The 20,069-nt window shown below is 31.7% G+C and overlaps 1 protein-coding gene across 3 annotated transcripts in view; it reads left to right on the forward strand.

Annotated features, from left to right (window-relative positions):
* The window catches only part of LOC129980926 (T-cell activation inhibitor, mitochondrial-like), a 181,393-nt gene extending 162,828 nt beyond the window's left edge, over positions 1–18,565 (forward strand). For all 3 annotated transcript variants that reach the window (XM_056091419.1, XM_056091417.1, XM_056091418.1), the window contains exons 7-9: positions 1,250–1,494; positions 2,512–2,643; positions 6,401–18,565. In XM_056091419.1, coding sequence (XP_055947394.1) covers positions 1,250–1,494; positions 2,512–2,643; positions 6,401–6,644 — 621 coding nt within the window. In that variant the 3' untranslated portion in view covers positions 6,645–18,565. The remainder of the gene's footprint in view (positions 1–1,249; positions 1,495–2,511; positions 2,644–6,400) is intronic.
* The last annotated feature ends 1,504 nt before the right edge of the window (positions 18,566–20,069 follow it).

Genomic DNA, 20,069 nt, shown 5'->3' on the forward strand with positions numbered 1-20,069 from the left:
TTTAAAAAATGCTCATTGCGTCAGGACCGATCAGAATCAAACAAGTACCTAATAATTATATTCTGGCTCAGTTTTGTTTGCTTCATATTTTTGCATACTTGACACAAAATATCAATTGATACAGCATCACCCAACTCTAGCTTGCATGCGTTTGGCACTTGCATTTAAGTTTAATTTCGAATGGGATGACAGATCTGTAATGAAGGGAAAGAAAAGGTGATGGAATGCTTGTCGCAAAACCTGAAGTTTGGAATTCCTTCCTCTATATCTTTTCTCGAGATACTGAAATAGGGAAAATCCTGCCAGAGATTCATGAATAAAAATCAAGTTTTGGAAACTTATTCTTACTTCATATATCAATTCTGAACGTTATTATTCTTACTATTTGTTGCATATACGATTGTCGAACGTCACCGATTCACAACGATATGCGGAACTGAAATGTGGTATCTTTTACTAAGAAATGGTTTTGGCAGTCCATTCTCTGATAGCATCCCCAAGAAGATATGATTTAATATATCAAAACTATATTGGACTTAATAAATACTATTTATTTTTCAGGCGGATTGTCTTTCAATATGACCGCGATTGTTAGGCTTAGATTTCATTTTTGAATGGCATTAAGAAAATTGTTGGCGGAGGAACGACACTTTTATGTACTTTAAGCACTACCCCTGTTCTGGGCAATGATTGTATAATTCTTGACAGTTTTTAATAAATCTGATCCGAGGGCTGGGCTGGCCCGTGGTTTCTTGGCGTGCTGGGCTGGATTTCATCCCCGTTCCTCCCACTAGAGGTTTAACACCCAACTCGGGTAAACCGGGAGGTACGTGGGCATCAACTTCCTTCATCCTGAAAATCTCTCTAATCCCGGCAGACTATCATTTCAATCTAAACACTTACATTGAAAGATTTGCTATGACCATTAAAAGGCAGAATAAAAATTATCGGGTCTCTCCGCGGTCATTTCCTTTTCAAACATTCTCTAGCCTGAAGGAAGATGCGTTCCTTAAAATGATTTACATTCTATGAAATATTTTTCTGATTTGTTACCTACAAATATAAACTAACAAAAGTTTTTATTCTTTAACGGTTTGCTTATCGTGGGCAAAGCAACGACGAAAATGATAGTGTATTTCTATATTCGTGTGTGGGGTCTCTTTTCCTCACAACTGTATAGAGTGTAATTGTATAGAATTCTTAAAATCTTTTTATTGTTGCAGAAGTGAAATAAATGATTAAATTGCAGGTGATACAGTCAGTGGAGCAGTATGATAACTTGTTGCGCCAAATTCCGAAGGCAGAAGGAGCCTTGTCAGAAGTGCTGCGTGGTATTTCGGTGGACCACCGTAAGTTTCAGCCAACAGTCATGGTCCAGAAATACATTCAGCAGTTAGGAAAGCTCACTTCAGCCCTTTATAAGCACAGATGGGTGCACGGCTACCCGGAAGATTGGCCCCGCCGACTTTGTGCCTTTCAGCTAGTTGTGGAATGGTGAGTTTTACTTGCTTTTGTTTATCTTGACTGTTTGTAAAAAAATTTGCAATTCGTTTTTTTTTTTTTTTTTTTTTTTTTTTGCTTGTTTTTTTACCCCTATCTTTACGTGCTAGAGTTTTGAAATTTTGAGCAGTTGCGTATTCTTTGATGACAATACATTATTTGATATTTTTAGAACTTAATTATCATTATTGAATTATTTAAAAAGAAAATTGACTAGTTATGAATGTGAAAACCGTCACTGAATTTGAATAAAAATTCCTTTGAAGCTTTCATAATATTTATAATATAAATTAGGGACTAAAATTTTTTTTAAAATATTAAAAATGGAATCGCTATTTGAAATTACACTGTGATGGTCTGATGTTATGCGGTTCTTTACTTTATTCTTATACTCCGAATTTTTCTTATTTAATAAATAATTCAATCGGCATATTTTGCAGACAATAAATTGAAGACCCTCTAGATATTACCTTTGTTTTGGAAAATTATTATGCTGCTTTTTGTCATTATTTTTGAAAAATGTTCTTTGTTAAGTTCTTTTTTTTGCGAATGTCTATTGTAACTGATTAAAATTTGAATATGTTTGGCCCGAATTGCATGTCTTTCATTAGTTACACTTGCTACAAATTTAATTGCATTATCTTCATATATTATATTAACATGTTCAAATATATATCTAAGTGAATCAATAATGATCTTTAGGATGTTTAAGAAAAAAAAAATCGAAATTGGTACTGTGATTGCGATTGGAACTCTTCCATAGATAATGTACAGTGAAGTATATTGTTCCTGATTTCTCTCAGAAAACAAAGAAGGGTGAAGGGTGGGAACATTTGATGATATGTCTTGGGGTCATAAACTTTCATAAGAAATAGAATTTTTTGGAATCCGTTCAGTGATTGGGGCTAACAAAATTTGTCGCCAACTTCAATCACATCATAGAGAATGTACTAAGAAGTTTTGTTTCCAAATTTCACTCAAAAATACATACATATTTTCTCTCATTTTCAGTGAATCTGGTCCTCTGATGTTATCTCCAACTGGTCAGTTTATTGTCCCAGCTTCCTGTCCAGCATTAGTATTGGTAGACTTCATTGGTAAAAACATGGCTGAAGCAGATCAAAGACTTCAATTTTATTCTACGTGAGTTTTGGATTTTAAAAATTATTTTGTACCTCTTTTCTTAAGAGATTTCATTTTGAAGGGGGGAGGGGGGGGAATGCCTGATTTTAGAAAATGGAGCATATCCCTGTAAATCTTGTATTTGCTAATGCATTGTCACAAAATTTAATAAAAAAATTTTTTGAATGGGTCTGTCATTATTCGGGGAACTGTCCTATTTGAGCTCGTGAATGTCCCGCAGTGATCCAAGAAATGCCATGACATTCCCCAAAGGTGACCGTGTGGTGCGATTTCATAATCAGACCGTTTTTTTTTTTTTTTTTTTTTTTTTTTTTGAGAATCTCATTCAAACTGGTTCTATTACCTGTGCCGTTAATGGCGAAATATATGAACATGTACTGCAAACTTTTGTTTTCCCCCAAATACAGCAAAGACAGTGCTTGGACAATATAATTTTTATGTAAGATGGAGCATGCCCACATATTCATCGTTCAGTATAGAGCCTTTTACAACAGCATTTCGGCACTGAAAGAGATGTCATTTAAGAATTTCCCGGACATCACTCCATGTGACTTTTAGCTGTGGCGGTACCTGAAATCTTGTCTTGAAACAGAACGTAAGACGGACTGTTATGAACATCGAAACTAACAGCAGTAGTAGAGAACGTCATACATCATATGCAATATGTTGTACACAAGGAAAGTCAGCATATTGAAAATATTGCACGTAGGGATTGCAATACCGGGATACCGAATACTGGTATTTTGAGCCATTTGTACAATTTTGTAATACCGGTATTCACAAGTTTAAATACCGTTTTTACGGTATTTACAAGAAATTTTTTAAATTGTCTCTACTATATGTTCAGGGATCTTCAACATAGCAAAATAGTATGCGTTTTTTGTTTTTATGTCTCCCTAACGAGCGAAATTAATTAGCTAGTTAATGGCTTAATTAATTGCTTAAATCTAAATTAGCGAAACATGGATTATCCCTGAACGAAGATATTGTATCCATAACGACTGATGGAGCAACAGTTATGAAAAAATTGAAAAGTTGATTGGTGCAAATCAGCAATTGTGCTATGCTCATGGAATTCAGTTAGGAGTAATAGATGTATTATACCAAAAAAATAAAGAACAGAAGAATCCAAATACTGTGGATATAGAAATTTCGGATTCCAACTTTGAAGAGATTTAGAATGAGAGTGATATTGACAGTGAAGATAATTGCAATGTAATTGTTGAAGAAGATATTGCTAATGAGGATGAAATATTAACCCATCAAGAATTGCTTCCTATAATTTATAAAGTTCGAAAAATTGTTAAGATATTTAAACGTTCCCCTATAAAGAATGACATATTACTAAAATATATACTAACTGAAAATAAAACAGAATATATATTAATATTAGATTCTAAAACACGTTGGAACAGTTTACTCCTAATGATGGAACAATTTTTGAAACTGAGAAATCCAATCCAACCAATAATCGACTTAAACCTGTAAATTAATTTTTCAGATAGTGAATTCGACTTAATATCCAGAACTGCATCAGCTCTACTTCCAATAAAACTGACTATTGAGGCGTTATGTCGGAGAGATTCTAATTTATTAACAGCTAATGCAACAATAAATTTCATGTTGCAGTCACTGAAAGAACAGCACATATCACTATCTTATTATATATTACATTGAAAAATCGCACAGAAAAAAAGCATGCCGAAATAGAAAATGTCTTATGGTATTTACATAATTATAATGATTTTAAAAATGAAAAAGAAGAAAAGAAAATAACCAATTAAAATCTGATTAAGTTTATAGTAAATTTTCTTAAAATTTTTTACCCACAAACCTATCCACATTCAGAAGAATTCGGTTCAGTTATCGAAGATTATGATGTCACTAATGTCGATAGTGAAAAGGAATTGTCACTTGAACAGAAATTAGAATTAGCGATAAATAAAAAAATTTCACCGAACCAAAATACAATACAAAAATGTCACATCACATGTTTGCAGAAATTTGAAAAGTGATCGTTTTGACGAGTGATTTTCCATCTCATTTAAAGTGACGTTTCCACGTTCTCAGGCAAAAAGGACTTGATTCCTCTTGAAGTGGTAATTCCTCTTGAAGTCATTTGTAAAATTCTAGACGCTCATCATGATATGATATTCTCTGTTCGTGTAATCCACAAAGGCTACATGGATACCAGTAATTATGGTGTTGTATTCTCTGCATTGTCGTTTTTGGAATGATCAGTTCTGCTCTGACTGTTCCTACACTAGTATGAGAGTGACTTGAAAAATAAATAAGTCAAAATGTTAATTTCTGTGCCACTTGTAAAAAAGTTCCATCTTCCCCCAGACGAAGCATCTAGCAATTTACAATCGTTATTAAGTCGTGCTGTAAATGGATTTTGTGAAAGGATGTTCAAAACTCGAAAGACGTCGTTTGTATTCCTCTGCAATGAGACCAGTATTATAATTGCATGCATAATGAGCATTTCAAAATGTTCCTGCTTACTGAAAAATATCATTCTATTGGAAAGCTTAACATTATGCACTGGATTCTAAGCAAAAGATTTTCTTTTTTCTTTTTCGGTATTCTACTGTTGCTCTTGAGTTCTTTTAAATAATTCAGTTTTTACAAATTCCCGTATAATGAATGTTTATATCGAACGTTGAGTGTATTAATTGTTTTCATATAAATTTGTGATACATCTCTAAATGTTAAAATAAGCATATCTCAGCTAATTTTACAGACAAAAATGCGAACCTTTGTGTGCCCATAAATTATTGTAAGAAAACTATTTTTTACTAATTAACATTTTTACTTTATAATGGCGTCTTAAAATATTTTTTAAATATTTTAATTTCAATTCCCTTAGAAAAGAAAGAGTTATCACAATTGCCTATCTTATTTAATGAAATTTTGTTATTGGAAATACATGTCTGGGTGTAATATTTCGGGGGGGGGGATTCCACTTTTGGGGGGATATCTTATATATTAAATTATACTTCAATTGGTAATTAGAATTAATTTTAGGTGTGTTTATTGTACTAGAAACAAATTTGTTGACTACCAGGAGAATTATATACGATATTGGAACCCAATATTGATCAATATAACAAAGATCTTATATTTTTCACTATTACTATATTTTACAATATTGTTTTTTAAAATTTTATAATAGTATACAATATAGTGTGCTACTTAAGAAACAATATCGCTATATCAAAGACTTCAGGTTCAATTCTTAGTCACAGTGGGATAGAATTAATTTTAGGTGTGTTTATTGTACTAGAAACAAATTTGTTGACTACCAGGAGAATTATATACGATATTGGAACCCAATATTGATCAATATAACAAAGATCTTATATTTTTCACTATTACTATATTTTACAATATTGTTTTTTAAAATTTTATAATAGTATACAATATAGTGTGCTACTTAAGAAACAATATCGCTATATCAAAGACTTCAGGTTCAATTCTTAGTCACAGTGGGATAGAATTCCTACTTCTATTGATTCTCAAATTGAAGGGACTTTTTTTCCGTCAGGCCATTGTATATTATTAAAAAATCTCCTTAGGTTATCTGCGATTAAAACAATCGAGGCATGCAATAGCAACAAGAGCTGCATTGTCCTTCTGCAATGTTCATAACCAATATTGTATGGTGTAACCAATATTGTATGGAATATTCCTGTCAGACACTCTGTGTCTATAAAAGATATTTATCTTACAAAAAGTAAGCCTTATGTTTTTTCAGTATGAAGAAAGAAGAACGAATGTTGCATGCGCAATGTATGGCCCAACTTGGACTGAGCGCCCTCGAAAAGGACGACAACATCACACCCGACCTCATGGTACAGTGTTGTCGCCGGATCCTGCGCGACGCAGCTGCTCTCGGCCCCAGTCTGCGGGGATTGCGGCTGCGCATCTCTCACTACTACTCAGTGCTGCAGGACGGAGAGATCTGCATTCCCTGGAACTGGAACGTGACACGCCGATGACAACAAACGGAGCACGTAGACCTTTGAATGAGTATATGTATTACTGCTTGAGTGCAGCTAACGTACGGATTTTCTAGATCTGGAAAATTATTTTATTTCTCACAGTATGACTCGGCACTACTATTACCTGATAATCTATTACACTACTTAGATGAAATGATTTGTCTTCATAGGTTTCTATTAATAATCATTCAAACAACTCAGTCATACTGTATACTACTTTCAAAAACACTGTATTCTTACTCCAAGAAGTTGAAATAATAATCCGTAGATGGGTTAGCAAGTAATGGAACATAATATTTATTCTCATTTATCAGAAGGTTATGAGTGAAACTATTGACTTACTTATTCATTTTGTTAAAAAAATATCAGCCAATTGTCATGTTCTCCATTCTACTCACTGTGCAGAAACACTGTCGATCATTTCACACTTGACTGTCGACTAACCGGCTACTGTATACATGACATATTGCCTATCGGAGGAGTTAAAATGGAATCGTAACAATGGGTGTAACATTCAATTCAAAGTGGTAAAAATCGGTTCTGTAGTTTAAAAATAGGGATAAAAAGTGTCAATATTTGGCTTAACATTATACTAAATGCATGTCTAAAAAATCCAGCTGTTTTTGTAATTAAATGAAATAGTTATACAAATATTGAATGCTAATTTTATAGAATCCTTAGACAAAAACAATAAACTACTGCATATTGAAGCACTTATAAACAAAGACTATCGCATAAATTATGACTTTTTGCAAAATAACTAAGATTAAGATATCAAATGTTGTAAAGTATAAATAGGCTTGCTACTAAGTTTAAATGAATTGAAAAGTTTTGATTTTTTTGGCAATCAACTAGTCCGCCCAGATTATTGCCTTTTTAGGCTATTAAACAATTAATATGGAATGTATGTACGACTGAAAAGCAGGAATTTAGATTGAATCAATCTGCTACAAATTAAAAAAGTGTAAATTTCACGAAATAAAAAGTAAAAATCCTATTTCGGAGTCAGTGTCCAAAGAAAACATTTTTTTAAATCTTAATTTTAATACTGATAAAAGCACGCGATTGAATGTTTTAATGAATGAGTTTGAAATTCATCATAATATTAAAAACATTATAACAAAATGTATATTAAATTTAAAAACTATTAAAAATAAAGAAAACATTGACAGAAATGAAATCTAAATCATTAAAAGATTATATATATATATATAGTTTTAAGATATTGCAAAAAATCATTTTTTTTTTTTTTGTGAGATTAATAGTTTTAAAAAATATTCTTATCACTTTCCATAAGTGAGCCATGGCGATAATCCATCTGGCGACGGTGAAGTCTATATTCGCGCTCAATTAAACTTTCTGTTTAACGCCTAGACTGAACTTAAAGGGTGAAAAAAAAAAGTCGATATTGCCAAATATAATAACTTAACTTTATACTTTATTAATATTTGGCGAAAAATGCTCTTTAGTTTTACCGAAGTTTATTTCTTGATTTCTTTCACATTTTCTTTCTTCTAACAGAGTGGAGATTTTGGTGATACAGCGAGCACCCTCTAGAACATTTCTAATAAAATTTTGGAGCGCCATTGATTATGAAGTATTGAATTAAGTGCATTTGTAAAAACATCCAATAAAGCTGGCAGAAATGTTCGTAAAACGGTTTGCTTACATTTGATTGTTGCCTCCGACAGAATGTTAAAAGAGCGATTTTTGCACCACATATGTTGGCGTTGTGTATAGGAAGAGATTTTTAAATACTTGATAAGTAAATTGATTCAAAATCTAATTGTTCAGCATAATTATGAAATTGCAATGATAACAGATGTTTTCTTATAAATACATCTGACGTCCAATGTTAATTTTTTTATTTGCATAAAATTAACTTTCTCATCTTTTCAAAACTGAACATTAATCTTAGTGCACTAAACCAAATTAAAGCTATAAAAAGGCGGCGTTTTAAGGGAGAAGTAAAAAAAGCCTCTCACAGTTGTGTTTGTTTATATCGTGTTGTTATCGGAGCTCCACTGATGCTCTAAGCTTAGGAAAAATTGCCCTTTGTTTTTTATCCCGTTTCTTTCTAATTTATCTTAGTAAATGTGTTTACAAGATAAATATGAATACTTTAGAAATAAAATCTATCTCCTTCTGATGGCATGCTGGGTCTTAGTATAGGTTTCATCGGTAAATATACAAATTGGACCGTGTCTAAGAGATGCTTTTGTTTTAGGGAAGACTAAAAGTGGCTGTGACTCGAAGAATAATTAAACTTTAAACATGCCGTTATTTAAGTGATTGCCCTTGGAGAAGCGACATTTGATTTTCATCATCAGATGTAACAGAACGATTTGTTTACGTATCATGCAATCCGGCGTTGCTATGGTAGATATCTTAGACACATTCCTTTGACGTTATGTGAATTTGATGAATGATTTATGTGAACCCGTGTATTTTGAATGTATGAATGGCCAGAATATTATGAGCACTTGTTTATTACACATTTATATTTTAACTGATATTTATACATTCTGATGCATTTGAGAGTTGATGCTGGTAGTTCGATATATTCTACAATAATAATGCTAATATTGTCAATTCTAAAAATGTCAATAAAACAAAGATTGAGCTAAATGTTCAATTATTATTATGAACTATTATGTTATTAAATGTTTTGGAAAAAATGTGTGGCAGTCAATTTTCATTTTATGTAATTCCATGTATTTTATTATTCTAATTAGACTATCTACTATATTGTTTGTTCTCGCCGAATTTGCATTTCAAGCTCGGATAATTCCTTCGGTTTTGGACTTTGAGTCCCGAATAGTTCTCACATAGCATTTTTCTCCTTCCCTTAATTACTCTATTTCGTTATTCTTGAAGAAGATGGTTTATTTGTTTCCTTTCTCTCTTTTGCTTAATCGTAAACTTAATTGAAGCACTCCAATGGTGATCGTTAAAAAGTATACAATGACTTTAGTACAAATGATGACTCACTTTTGAATATGTCTTTCAAAATAACGGAAGCCAAACTAATAAGCAAATTGTCTTGCATTTGGTTCAAAATTCTACTTTTTCATATGTCAATTTTCTTGTCAGAAATGCAGAAGATTTTACAAAACATTTTCTATATGAGCCATTTTCTTAAACCGCAGTCCAATCGGAAAAATTCACCGATACTAGTAATTGTAATGGATACAGCTCTTCCAGATTGGATTGATTTATCCACCAAAAAGTTTAATTCATTATTGATCAGCCCAGACAACGTAGGAAGTGTTTTAGCTTCGTACTAGAGTTGTAAAAGGAATGCATCTCGTTTGGAGTTATCCATGTTGGCCCTTGTTTAGGTCTGGAGAAATGCATAAACTGTCGAGGGGAATATGCATCCATATCAAAAAGAGTTGCCCCCTCTAATTTAAATAAAAAAACCTATACTTGGATTAAAATGTCGTAATCATTTAAGAAGCAAGGTAGAAGTCGGCAAGTATCACTTTCGCAAATGTTATACAATTTTCAGTGATTAAGAAGCTACGACTACTGCGAAAATTCTTTAAATTATATAAGATATCAATGTTAAAATGGAATAACACGCCCGAGTGTTGACTGATATGTTCTAAAAAAATGATTAGTGCTCTTATCCAGAATTTTGGGAGACACGTTATCCAGATTAACCAAGGCAGCAAATCTCCTTCAAAGAAAAACTTCATGTTTTTCGAACCCGACTGAAACTAATGACTTCCACGTTTAATAGGGTAATGGCGGTGGCAATGATTCAAAAACTGGTCAACTTTTTTTTTCCATTGCTCTTTTTAATTTTTGTGTGTTCAGGCTGTACGCTTTTGTTTCTTAGTCTTTTTTTACTTCATTTCTTGTCTTTGGTTGCGCTTATCTTCCTCGTTTTTCGTTATTATTTTTTACATTGATGGTGAAATTTGTAGAAGGATTAAAAATAAAAATTTGGTTGCAAATTCATTTTTTACTGCATCATTTTGAGTTTTCCAAGAGAAATTTTTGTCGAATTGAGATATTTTTTCCCTCCAAGTAAAAATAAAAACTCCGGGAAGAAGGTTTTTAATTAGCATCCGTACCAATGTGTTTGGTGGAATCATTTCTACTAACTTTAGTGGTGATCTAAATTTGGAACTTCTGGCAGTTGAGCTCCATTACCTAAACATCCAATTCATTATCATCAACTTGCATGCATCTCAGTATTTCGATATTCATCAAACCAAATCTCGTTTTCTTTCCTTTTCTTTTGTTTGCCCTACCTCCATTTTCTGTGATTTTTAACCTTTACTATCCACTATCCCGGTGGCTTAGCGCTTCGCGCTCCGAACGCACAGGTCCGAGGTTCGGTCCTCAGTCTGCAAGGTCGACTCAGCCTTCAGTTTGTCGACAAACTGAGGACCAAGCATGCTTGGGAACTAAACACTGGGGGAGTTCCACGTTAGGCTGACCATCTAACCGGGACACATGCCTTGCACTCCAGGGCCCAAGATGGGCACTGTAGGCTTTGGCCCACATGAGCTGTCACGCCTGCTGAGTTTAGTTTAATTTATCCATTATGGTCTGTTAAAATGCCGCTCCTCAGCATGAAATAATAATAACTTTGCGACTTGGCTCACATTTCGTCTTTCTTAACACTAAAACCCCATCCTATTGCTCTATAAGTACGTAATCCATTTTAGATTTTACAATTTGTTCCACTGACATTTCCTGCTATGTTGATCTAGCTTCGGAAACGATCCTAATCTGATTTATCCTTGATAGCCCAACAAGCGTTTTAAAAATAATGAACTAGTTGCTAATAAAATAACAAACTCATGAAATGATTAATGACATCGATCCACTTTCACTTTACAACAATCAAGAAAGGTGCGACTGAAATAATTTCTCAAAATATTTCAATTAAATCTCTGCTTAACAAAACCTATCACCGTCAGGGTTTTCAAAGGCTTAAGTTTTATTTGCGTAAAAAAGTACATAGAAATATTCCGAGTCAAAAATATCTTGCTAATTGCGCTTCATTGTCAAAAAAAAAAAAAAAAATCTGTAGATGAGTAATTTAATTCGAAATCCAAGAATGTTCTACAATGTAATTTCATCAATTCTCGAAACTATACAAATTTTAAACATAGCGATATAATCCTTCATAACAATTATGTTTGCTGCCCAAAGAAGCAAAAGGAACTTTCTAAAATCACTTGAAAATTATTGAATCCATTCCATTAGATTTTTCTGGCATAAAATTATCTCCCAACAACTTTGGAATTTGGAAACTAAAAAAAGCAATAAGCAGAACTAAGAAGTTTACTTCAGGCATACATAATTCCAGACGGTTTAAAAATCTAAACTCTTAACAATTTTTAAAAAAATAACCAAATATCTGAAATTTATTTCAAAATCGGTCTGACTCTGCAGCCATTCTTGAACAATGGAAACATGCGTTGATTATTTCCGAAACAAATAAAGACAAGACTAAAATTCCCTCGTATCGTCTCACGGCCCTTGGCAAAAAATGTACTAATTACATATAAGCATTGGTAGATTATTCCTAATTCTAATTGAAAAAATAACAAATTACGAACTTTTTACTCAGTTTTGAATGAAATAAAGCAAAGTAAAAAATTGAACGGCTTTTATTATATATATATACATATTACAAAAAGTTCGCTAGGAGTAGAGAAAATTTCGTTTAAAAATTCTTGATGTAAATATTTTAATGTTTTTAAGTTGACGTGAATTGCGAGAAGCAAAAATCGGTGAAAAATGCTCTCTGTGAATGCTACCAAAATTGGTTTGTCTATTGAACATCTACATGCACTGTTGATGTGCAATAATAATAAAAAAATAAGTTTTTCAAAACTTAGATTTCTGATTAAATAAAACTTATCGACATTTTGATCCATTGAAAATATTTCACTTTCTTTCTTTTTATTCCTCCCCCCCCCCGCTTATGATGGTATTAATGGAACCAAAATAGATGCTAAAGGTTAATTAAAAAACATTAAGCCTTATAAATGCACTTTAAAATAGTTTACAAAATCATTTGAAAAATATGACATAATATATTTAAATATAAAATTCATAAAAATAAATTCTCGTTCTAATGAGGAAGGTTGAATGAGGGGGGTGATTATTTGAAAGTAGAACATGGAACGGTTTAATTTTATAAATTTTAATGATGTTATAATGTACTATTTTTAGTGATTTATTAACTGTCCTAATGTTTAAAAGAATAAAATGTAGAAATTTCATCAAAATCAAATATTTTATACGTAATTTCATTTATGCATTATTCCATTCATTTTTAGGATATTTCAGAATTTTCTATTTTTTCTAACATACAGGTTTGATTTGTGAAACCAAGCGCTCAATGAGAGTCATGTTGAAAATATGTAGAATACGTTTACGATAGAATAGCAGACATGCATTTGTGAGAACGTGCTAGTAAAACGTATCTTTTCTTGTATATATTTCATCAATATTCATTTTCTTGCATTATGTAATGCTGCATACCTTATTATGGGTATTATTAGGCAGATGAGCAATACTGCAAATGGTTTTCTTTAATAAAAAAAATGAAAAAAAAAATTAATCGATGTCTTTGTTGAAGATTACTATGAAACGGAGAATCCAAATTGTTCAGGAGTAAGAATTTTTTTTCATTTTCTAAGTGATTATTACATCTATTTAGTGTATTGTATTCTTCAATTTTGCCGCCTGAGGGAAGTAAGGATATGAGCCTGTAATTACTGTGTTTTGTAGGGTCTTTACCTCGTTTTAATATGAAAATAATTGCAGCTTTTTTCCAGGCTGACGAAAAATGACCTAATATTAAGATGCTACGAATAATATGTCAAGAATTTAACAAAAGTTTCAGGGAGATTTTTAAGCATTTTATTAATACTATCTATACCGAGGTCTTTTCCTAACATTTAATTTAATATATTCAGTTATTTCAGAGGTTGTAGGGGGAGGAATATCTGTAAATTTGGATGGGAGAGAGTCTTGAAAGCTTTGGACTGTATTATTTACAATTTGTTCTGTTTCATAGTCATTAAGCTGAAATTGTTTTTCAAGGCTGTCTGCCAGACAGTTTGCTTTTTCAATATCAGAATTGGCAATACTAGCTAGGTCAGTAAGGACCGGAAGTTTTTGCTTTTCAATGGTCTGACAATTTTTCAGATAGACCCGTCTTAAGTATTGACATTCATGTGTTAATTGACGAAGCTATTACTTCCAATTTTTAAATTTAATTTTTCGATTTCCTTATTGAGTCGATTCATAAGTCTCATTGGGTCTCTAGGAGTTTTGGAAATCCTCCCTGGCAAAATTCCTGTCGCTAATTAAGCGTCTAATTTCTGGGCCAATGCAATTTTGATTAGTTTTAATGAGGGTGGAGGCTAAATTTTTGGATTTAATTATTTGTGATTCAATGTTTGAATTTATATGGGTTAGCAAAATCATCAATTATGGGTATATACGCCAAGCGATTCATGGAAAATTCCTAAAATAAATTTGCGTAGCCCCACCTGGGAAAAGAGCTTAGGACTATAGGGCGATTACTTGAAACGATCGTTTGCACAAAGTCGTTGTGGGAGTTCGCCCCTCTAAAAAGGCGATCTTCAGAGGCGAAAGAGAAATTATATATACAACCAAAATCTGATATCGCACCTGCGAGATACGGACGAGTTCTACTCGAGCAGAGCGATCGTTGGGCAATCATTTTGCTACCATTCTTGCTGCTTGGGATTAAGGTGAAGAACAAAATTTAACCATTTTACGGTAAAAGCCTCAGAGGTATGAAAATTCTTAAATGCGAAATCTAAACCATACTTTAATTGTTGTCATTTGTACAGGTAAAATAAATATATAAATAAAAGAGGGGAGGCGGTATAGCCTGGTTGGGTGGGCGTTGGATTCGCATCCCTTGGATTTGAGTTCGAACTCTGCTGGCCGAAGACTCTTCCTGTATATGATGGCTGGTGCACGCATAAATCTGTCGTAGCCACAAAATCCTCCAAGCCGAAACAATACCACTAGGGGTACTGGATCAGAGGTGATCGTTCTCTGATTCAGGTCTAAATTAAGATCTGTGGATGAGTGAATGAGAAATGTATGAATGTAGCCAGCCCCCTGAAAAGAGTTGTGACGCATCAGTAACTAAGACGTATTCTTGGTCCTAGATGGCACTACTGAAACAAGAAACGCTAAAACTCGACTTCAAAATGGCTGACTTCGTCAGCTGGCTTGTCTAACAACAAGCTTGACAAGTGCCCTAAGCAACAACAACAGAGGTGTAAAAAAAAAAATCATGTCGGTGCTCATCTTTCAAGGACTGTGCACAAATTGCAAAACAGCACATTGTATAATACATAATAATTTTGCTATTTATTGGTACAAATATACTCACTGTCATTGAAAATCCTTGAATTTTATTTTGCTATACTCGGAACCCTGGAAAATTTTGATTTTTTATCATGTGAGAACATGTTGTTTTGGGTAGGAGCATCACCATCTTTTAACCGCATATATTTTTTATCTGCTTTTACCAGTATTGCATTATTATTACGTATGCTTCTTTGAAAGCATACATAATAATAATGCAGAAGCAGATGCTTTTTTAAAAGGTTGACCTGCTTTTACCAGAATTGCTTTATTATTACGTATACTTCTTTGTTGTTATAGCTGTTATTTTCATGGAATGTAATTTTTTTCGGAGGAAATTAAATAATTTAATTTTTATATGTTCAAAAAAGCTTCACTCGCGTTTAATAACAATTTTGATAAAAATATTTTCTATTTCCCCCCTCCCCCCCCCAATGGGGAAATATCACTTCATTCAGTCTTAAGTGGGAAGCATTGAAGGATCTGACTCGTGTTCTAAGATTAATCCATTATGAAATTGTTTTATGGTCTCGGAAATTAGAAAATGGCAGTTTGTGTTTACAAAAATATTGTTTTCATAAAAATTTTATATAAATTAATATGTTTAAAACTTTATTGGTAGATAATTTATCATTTGGAAATCGCAGTGCGACGGAAACGCTCGTTATTCAGCTTCCAAACATGGCATTCCTTTTTGTCAGAACATGATGTGTTTTGGTTAAGGGCTTTTGAGGCTCGAAATCGCGTAGGCAATGAATAAAGCATAAATGGCAATTTTCATTTTTTTTCTTGCCTGGCAAAAAAGTTGATCTCTCGTAAACCGGTCTAAATTGGTTAATGACTTAAAAAATAATAATGTTCCCACATGATAACTTGAAATTTGCGATTGTAGATTTCAATTTTTTAATTAATTGTTTTTCTGGTGAACTCAATGATTTTTTTTATCTGATTCGTGGCCTATACGGTGGGAGAAGTTTTACTTCTTCGGTTATTTTTCAAGGTGTCAAATTAGTACAGCAACGACCAGGAAAATTATTATTATTATTATTAGGACTTTGAGAAATAAACAATATTTATACAGATTTTTCCCGATTCGCAGAGCGAGAACAAAATTTATCTAAATTCTCCAATAATCATACGATTTTAGGTGACATATTAATAATCAGTTTTCAGAAAAGGAAAAAAAAGGGGGGGGGAGAACATTAAATTTGAAATTGTTAAGCCTGAACACACTTTCGATTACTGTTACTTTCAGGAACACTATTATTAACGTTTTTCGAAAGTCATTGGTAATAAATAAGATTTTTTTTTTTTTAGTTTTTTGTGTGACAATTGATTATTATTATATAATTTGAAATCAAAGAATAACATTTTTTGAATAGAATTATTTTTTAGGCCGTGAATTCAAACAAATAGTACTTAAGTCATTTTCGACAAAAACTGAATTTTCGAAAAATAACAGCAAATATTAATCTAAAATTTGTACGTGGCAATTCCTTCTATATAACACATGTTCTAATAGAGTTATAAAAATTTCGCTCAAATTGAGAAATGAAATATTTTCTAAACTTAAGAAGCTTTTTTGAAATTTATTCTTGACATAATTAAAACAGCATTCAACAGCTCATTGCATAGTTTCTTCTTCTTTTTAATATCAACAACTTTTTAATTTAAAAGTTTCCTTTTAGATTAAAAGCTTTTTATTTAAAGGTGAAAAACCGCTGTTACAACATTCCCATTCCCTCGTCCTCCACCCTTAATCCGGTAACAAATTCTGATGCAACTTTAGAGGCCTATTTTCTAGCAGCATTTTATGCTTTATAATTTTAATTTACTAAACGCGTTTGCTTTCATAAAATCATTCCATTCATTTTCAATCTTTCATAAAATTTTCAGTTCAACAGATTGAAGATTTAAGTTTAAAGAATATCATTTGTGAATAATCCCTTGTCATTTAGCTTCTCTTAGAGACAAATTGAAATCCAAATCTTATTAGTATTTAATTGGAATTTTTATGAAAATTGCCCTTTGTATCTGAATTTGAAATTATGAAAGGGAAAACATGCTATATTTCGATCAAGGACAAATAAAATTTATTTATTAAAAATGCTTTATATTTTCTCCAATATTTGTCCCACATTTCAAACTTTAATAAAAATGCCATTGATCCATCTTTATTACCATTGCTGTCAATATTTTATAATAGAACTGTTATTACAGGTGGTTCAAAAGCAGATGAACAAACAGGTTTTGGTGTCAATAGTGATGCTAGTTGCAGTATTTTTTATTTTTCATTTACTCAATTATAAGTGCAAAAGAAATCATATTTTATTCTCTGCAATACATCTTCTGCAGTCAGTATTAAAAATTCTATATGGATAGCAGCAGTATGAATCTGACGAAACAGTAGGAAAATATAGAAAACCCCATCCATCCTAGTTTATTCAATATCATAGATATAAGTTCTTCATTGGGGGATTTTGATATTCTCTTCTGTTGGGAACCCAGACATGTCGGCATTTTAGGAAATGAGAAAACCCATTCTTCAACCGAAAATAGTTTGTTACTTTGAAATTGATAGTTTCTTTCACAGATATGTGCAATTTCCTTTAAAAAACCGCAACTAAATGGCAGGACACATGGGATTTGTAATTTATTAAACTTGTTACTGCATTGTGGCCAATTCTTCTTACTCTATGTGAAATCAACACACCTGCGAATCAGACATAGATATTAAATCCGTGTACACTTGCTCAGGGATTCAGAATGGATATTAGCGTGTGGATGCCTAATTACATACAACCATTAATGAAAGCATAACAAATTATCTTATCCTCTGTCATATAATTTTGAGTGAATGAAAATGTTTGCCTTGAAACACTATCAAAAAGTTATTTTGATTTACAACTATGAATATTAATAAATAGATGCAAGTGATGCAGAAATGCAATAACATTTTAATTCAATGTAAACTTCAACAAGCAAATGAAACTTCGTTCATTAAAAGTAGGCAGAAAATTATCATTGACGGATTAAAATTTTAATGTAAACCTATATATATTTTTAATTTTTATTTAACCTTTAAGCTTCAGGAGCCCAAACTCGGAAAAGTTACTTTGAATACGGGCATTCAGTGAGAAAAGCTAGAAGATGCTTTCCCCTTCTTTTAAAGGCGATTGTTGGAAATACCCTTTTCCGATTTCGACCACCCGTAGTGGTAATTGGTCATCTGTCCTCTCCATCATAACCAGGTTGCTTTTTTGCGGTTTTACCACTCTGAGCCCTAGAAAAAGCTTGCTATCGCAGTTTTTTTTTTTTTTTTTTTTTTAATTCTGAAACATTAGTTTACTAATTCTGTAGGAGAAAGTATTAAATGTTATGACATTAAATAAATTGTAAATAGAATAACTGCTGTACTGTTATTTAGCACATTCAACAAAATATTGTAAATTTTTGAATCATATTTGTAATTAAATAAATTTCTCAAGCATTACTGAAGCTGTAAATTTAATTCTTATAAAGCGTGAACACATTATTGTGAATTTTTATTTTGTTATTCTTCTAACTCATCAATTTTGATAGAATGTGACGATTTATATATCATGCATAAAGATCCTAATTGTTTATATTTCCTTTTTAAAAATATTCTCATTTCTTTGCGCATAACACAGATAACAATCATCTGTTGTTTTGTAGATTAAAATATCTTTGAATGTTTTAGTGTTAATATATTGCGCTCATAGAAATCGAATATAATTTTTATTCCTAACGTAGTTCGAACGGTTTTTAATATAATTTCTAGTAACGGTTTCCTATTCTATTGTCGATTCTTATAATTTATAATGTTTTTTTTTCTGAGAATTTTAATACCTTATTGCAGTGTAGTATTTTTGAAAACTATGCTCAACTCTGCAGACAATAAATTCCTGAATTATAACAAAAAAAAATTATTTTTCTGCAGAAAAATTTATTAATACGTAGGTAATCACCAGATTTAAGACAATTTTCAAAGATTAGATATGGTTTACTTAGAATTCGATACATAAGATTACATTGCGATAATATTACTCTAAAAAGTAGTTAGCAAAAAACTTTAAAAAAAATTTTTTTAAACAATATATCTGACATTCTAAATGATCAGCATTCATTATTAAATACAAGTTTTACTAGCAGCTGATTTAGATTATCTTTCAGAAATGTTTGAAATTAAATCTAGAATTCCTGACATTTTTATGCAGCTACTTTATTTTATTTCAATACAAATATTTCTGGAATAATTTAAGTGTCTATACCTTCATTTCAATCCACTGAGAAGTTACTAAAGATTTTAATATTTCTCTTCCGATATAGAAAAACTACTAATTATTATTTTTGATAGATTTTAAGAATCTCCATCAATATTTTAAAATTAGAATTATAACTTTTAATGAATGATTAATTATAAATTATTAAATCAATCGATTTCATAAATTACGAAAAATAATGGTGAAACCGACACCTTACTTAAAAATCAAAATGTATTTTTAGCAGGAATATATCCAGTTCAAGTATTAAAATTTAAAGTTGAAAAAAATTGCAGGTCGTTTTAATAATGTGTTAGACTAATACATTAGTGACTAGGAAGTATATATGCCCAAGGCTTCAGTAAGGGGAAGGGGGAGGTAAGCATGAAGACAAAACAGAGTTTTGTCACATTTCAATGTAAAATATAATGACAGAGTGAAAAAAAAATCAAGGTTCCATTTAGTTTCTCTGCATCAATTGTGACGAATGGGAGCGAGAAGTAACAATTTGTCTAGGGTGCCGATTACCTTCATAATACCATTCCGTCAGAAATGAAACTACAAGTAATTCTTCTTGTTCAAATGATTAGTAAATTCTTGGTTCAAATATTTAGACAAATAGATGGGCCCAACTATAACCATATATTATTATAAAGAAAATATTAAGGAATTTATAAAGTTAAAAAAATTAAGAAACAGGGGAAAAGACGAAAGTTTACAACGAGTATTACCCATAAATGAAATTATGCAAACT

This window comes from Argiope bruennichi, chromosome 8, assembly GCF_947563725.1.
Source record: "Argiope bruennichi chromosome 8, qqArgBrue1.1, whole genome shotgun sequence".
Classification (NCBI taxonomy): Eukaryota; Metazoa; Arthropoda; class Arachnida; order Araneae; family Araneidae; genus Argiope; species Argiope bruennichi.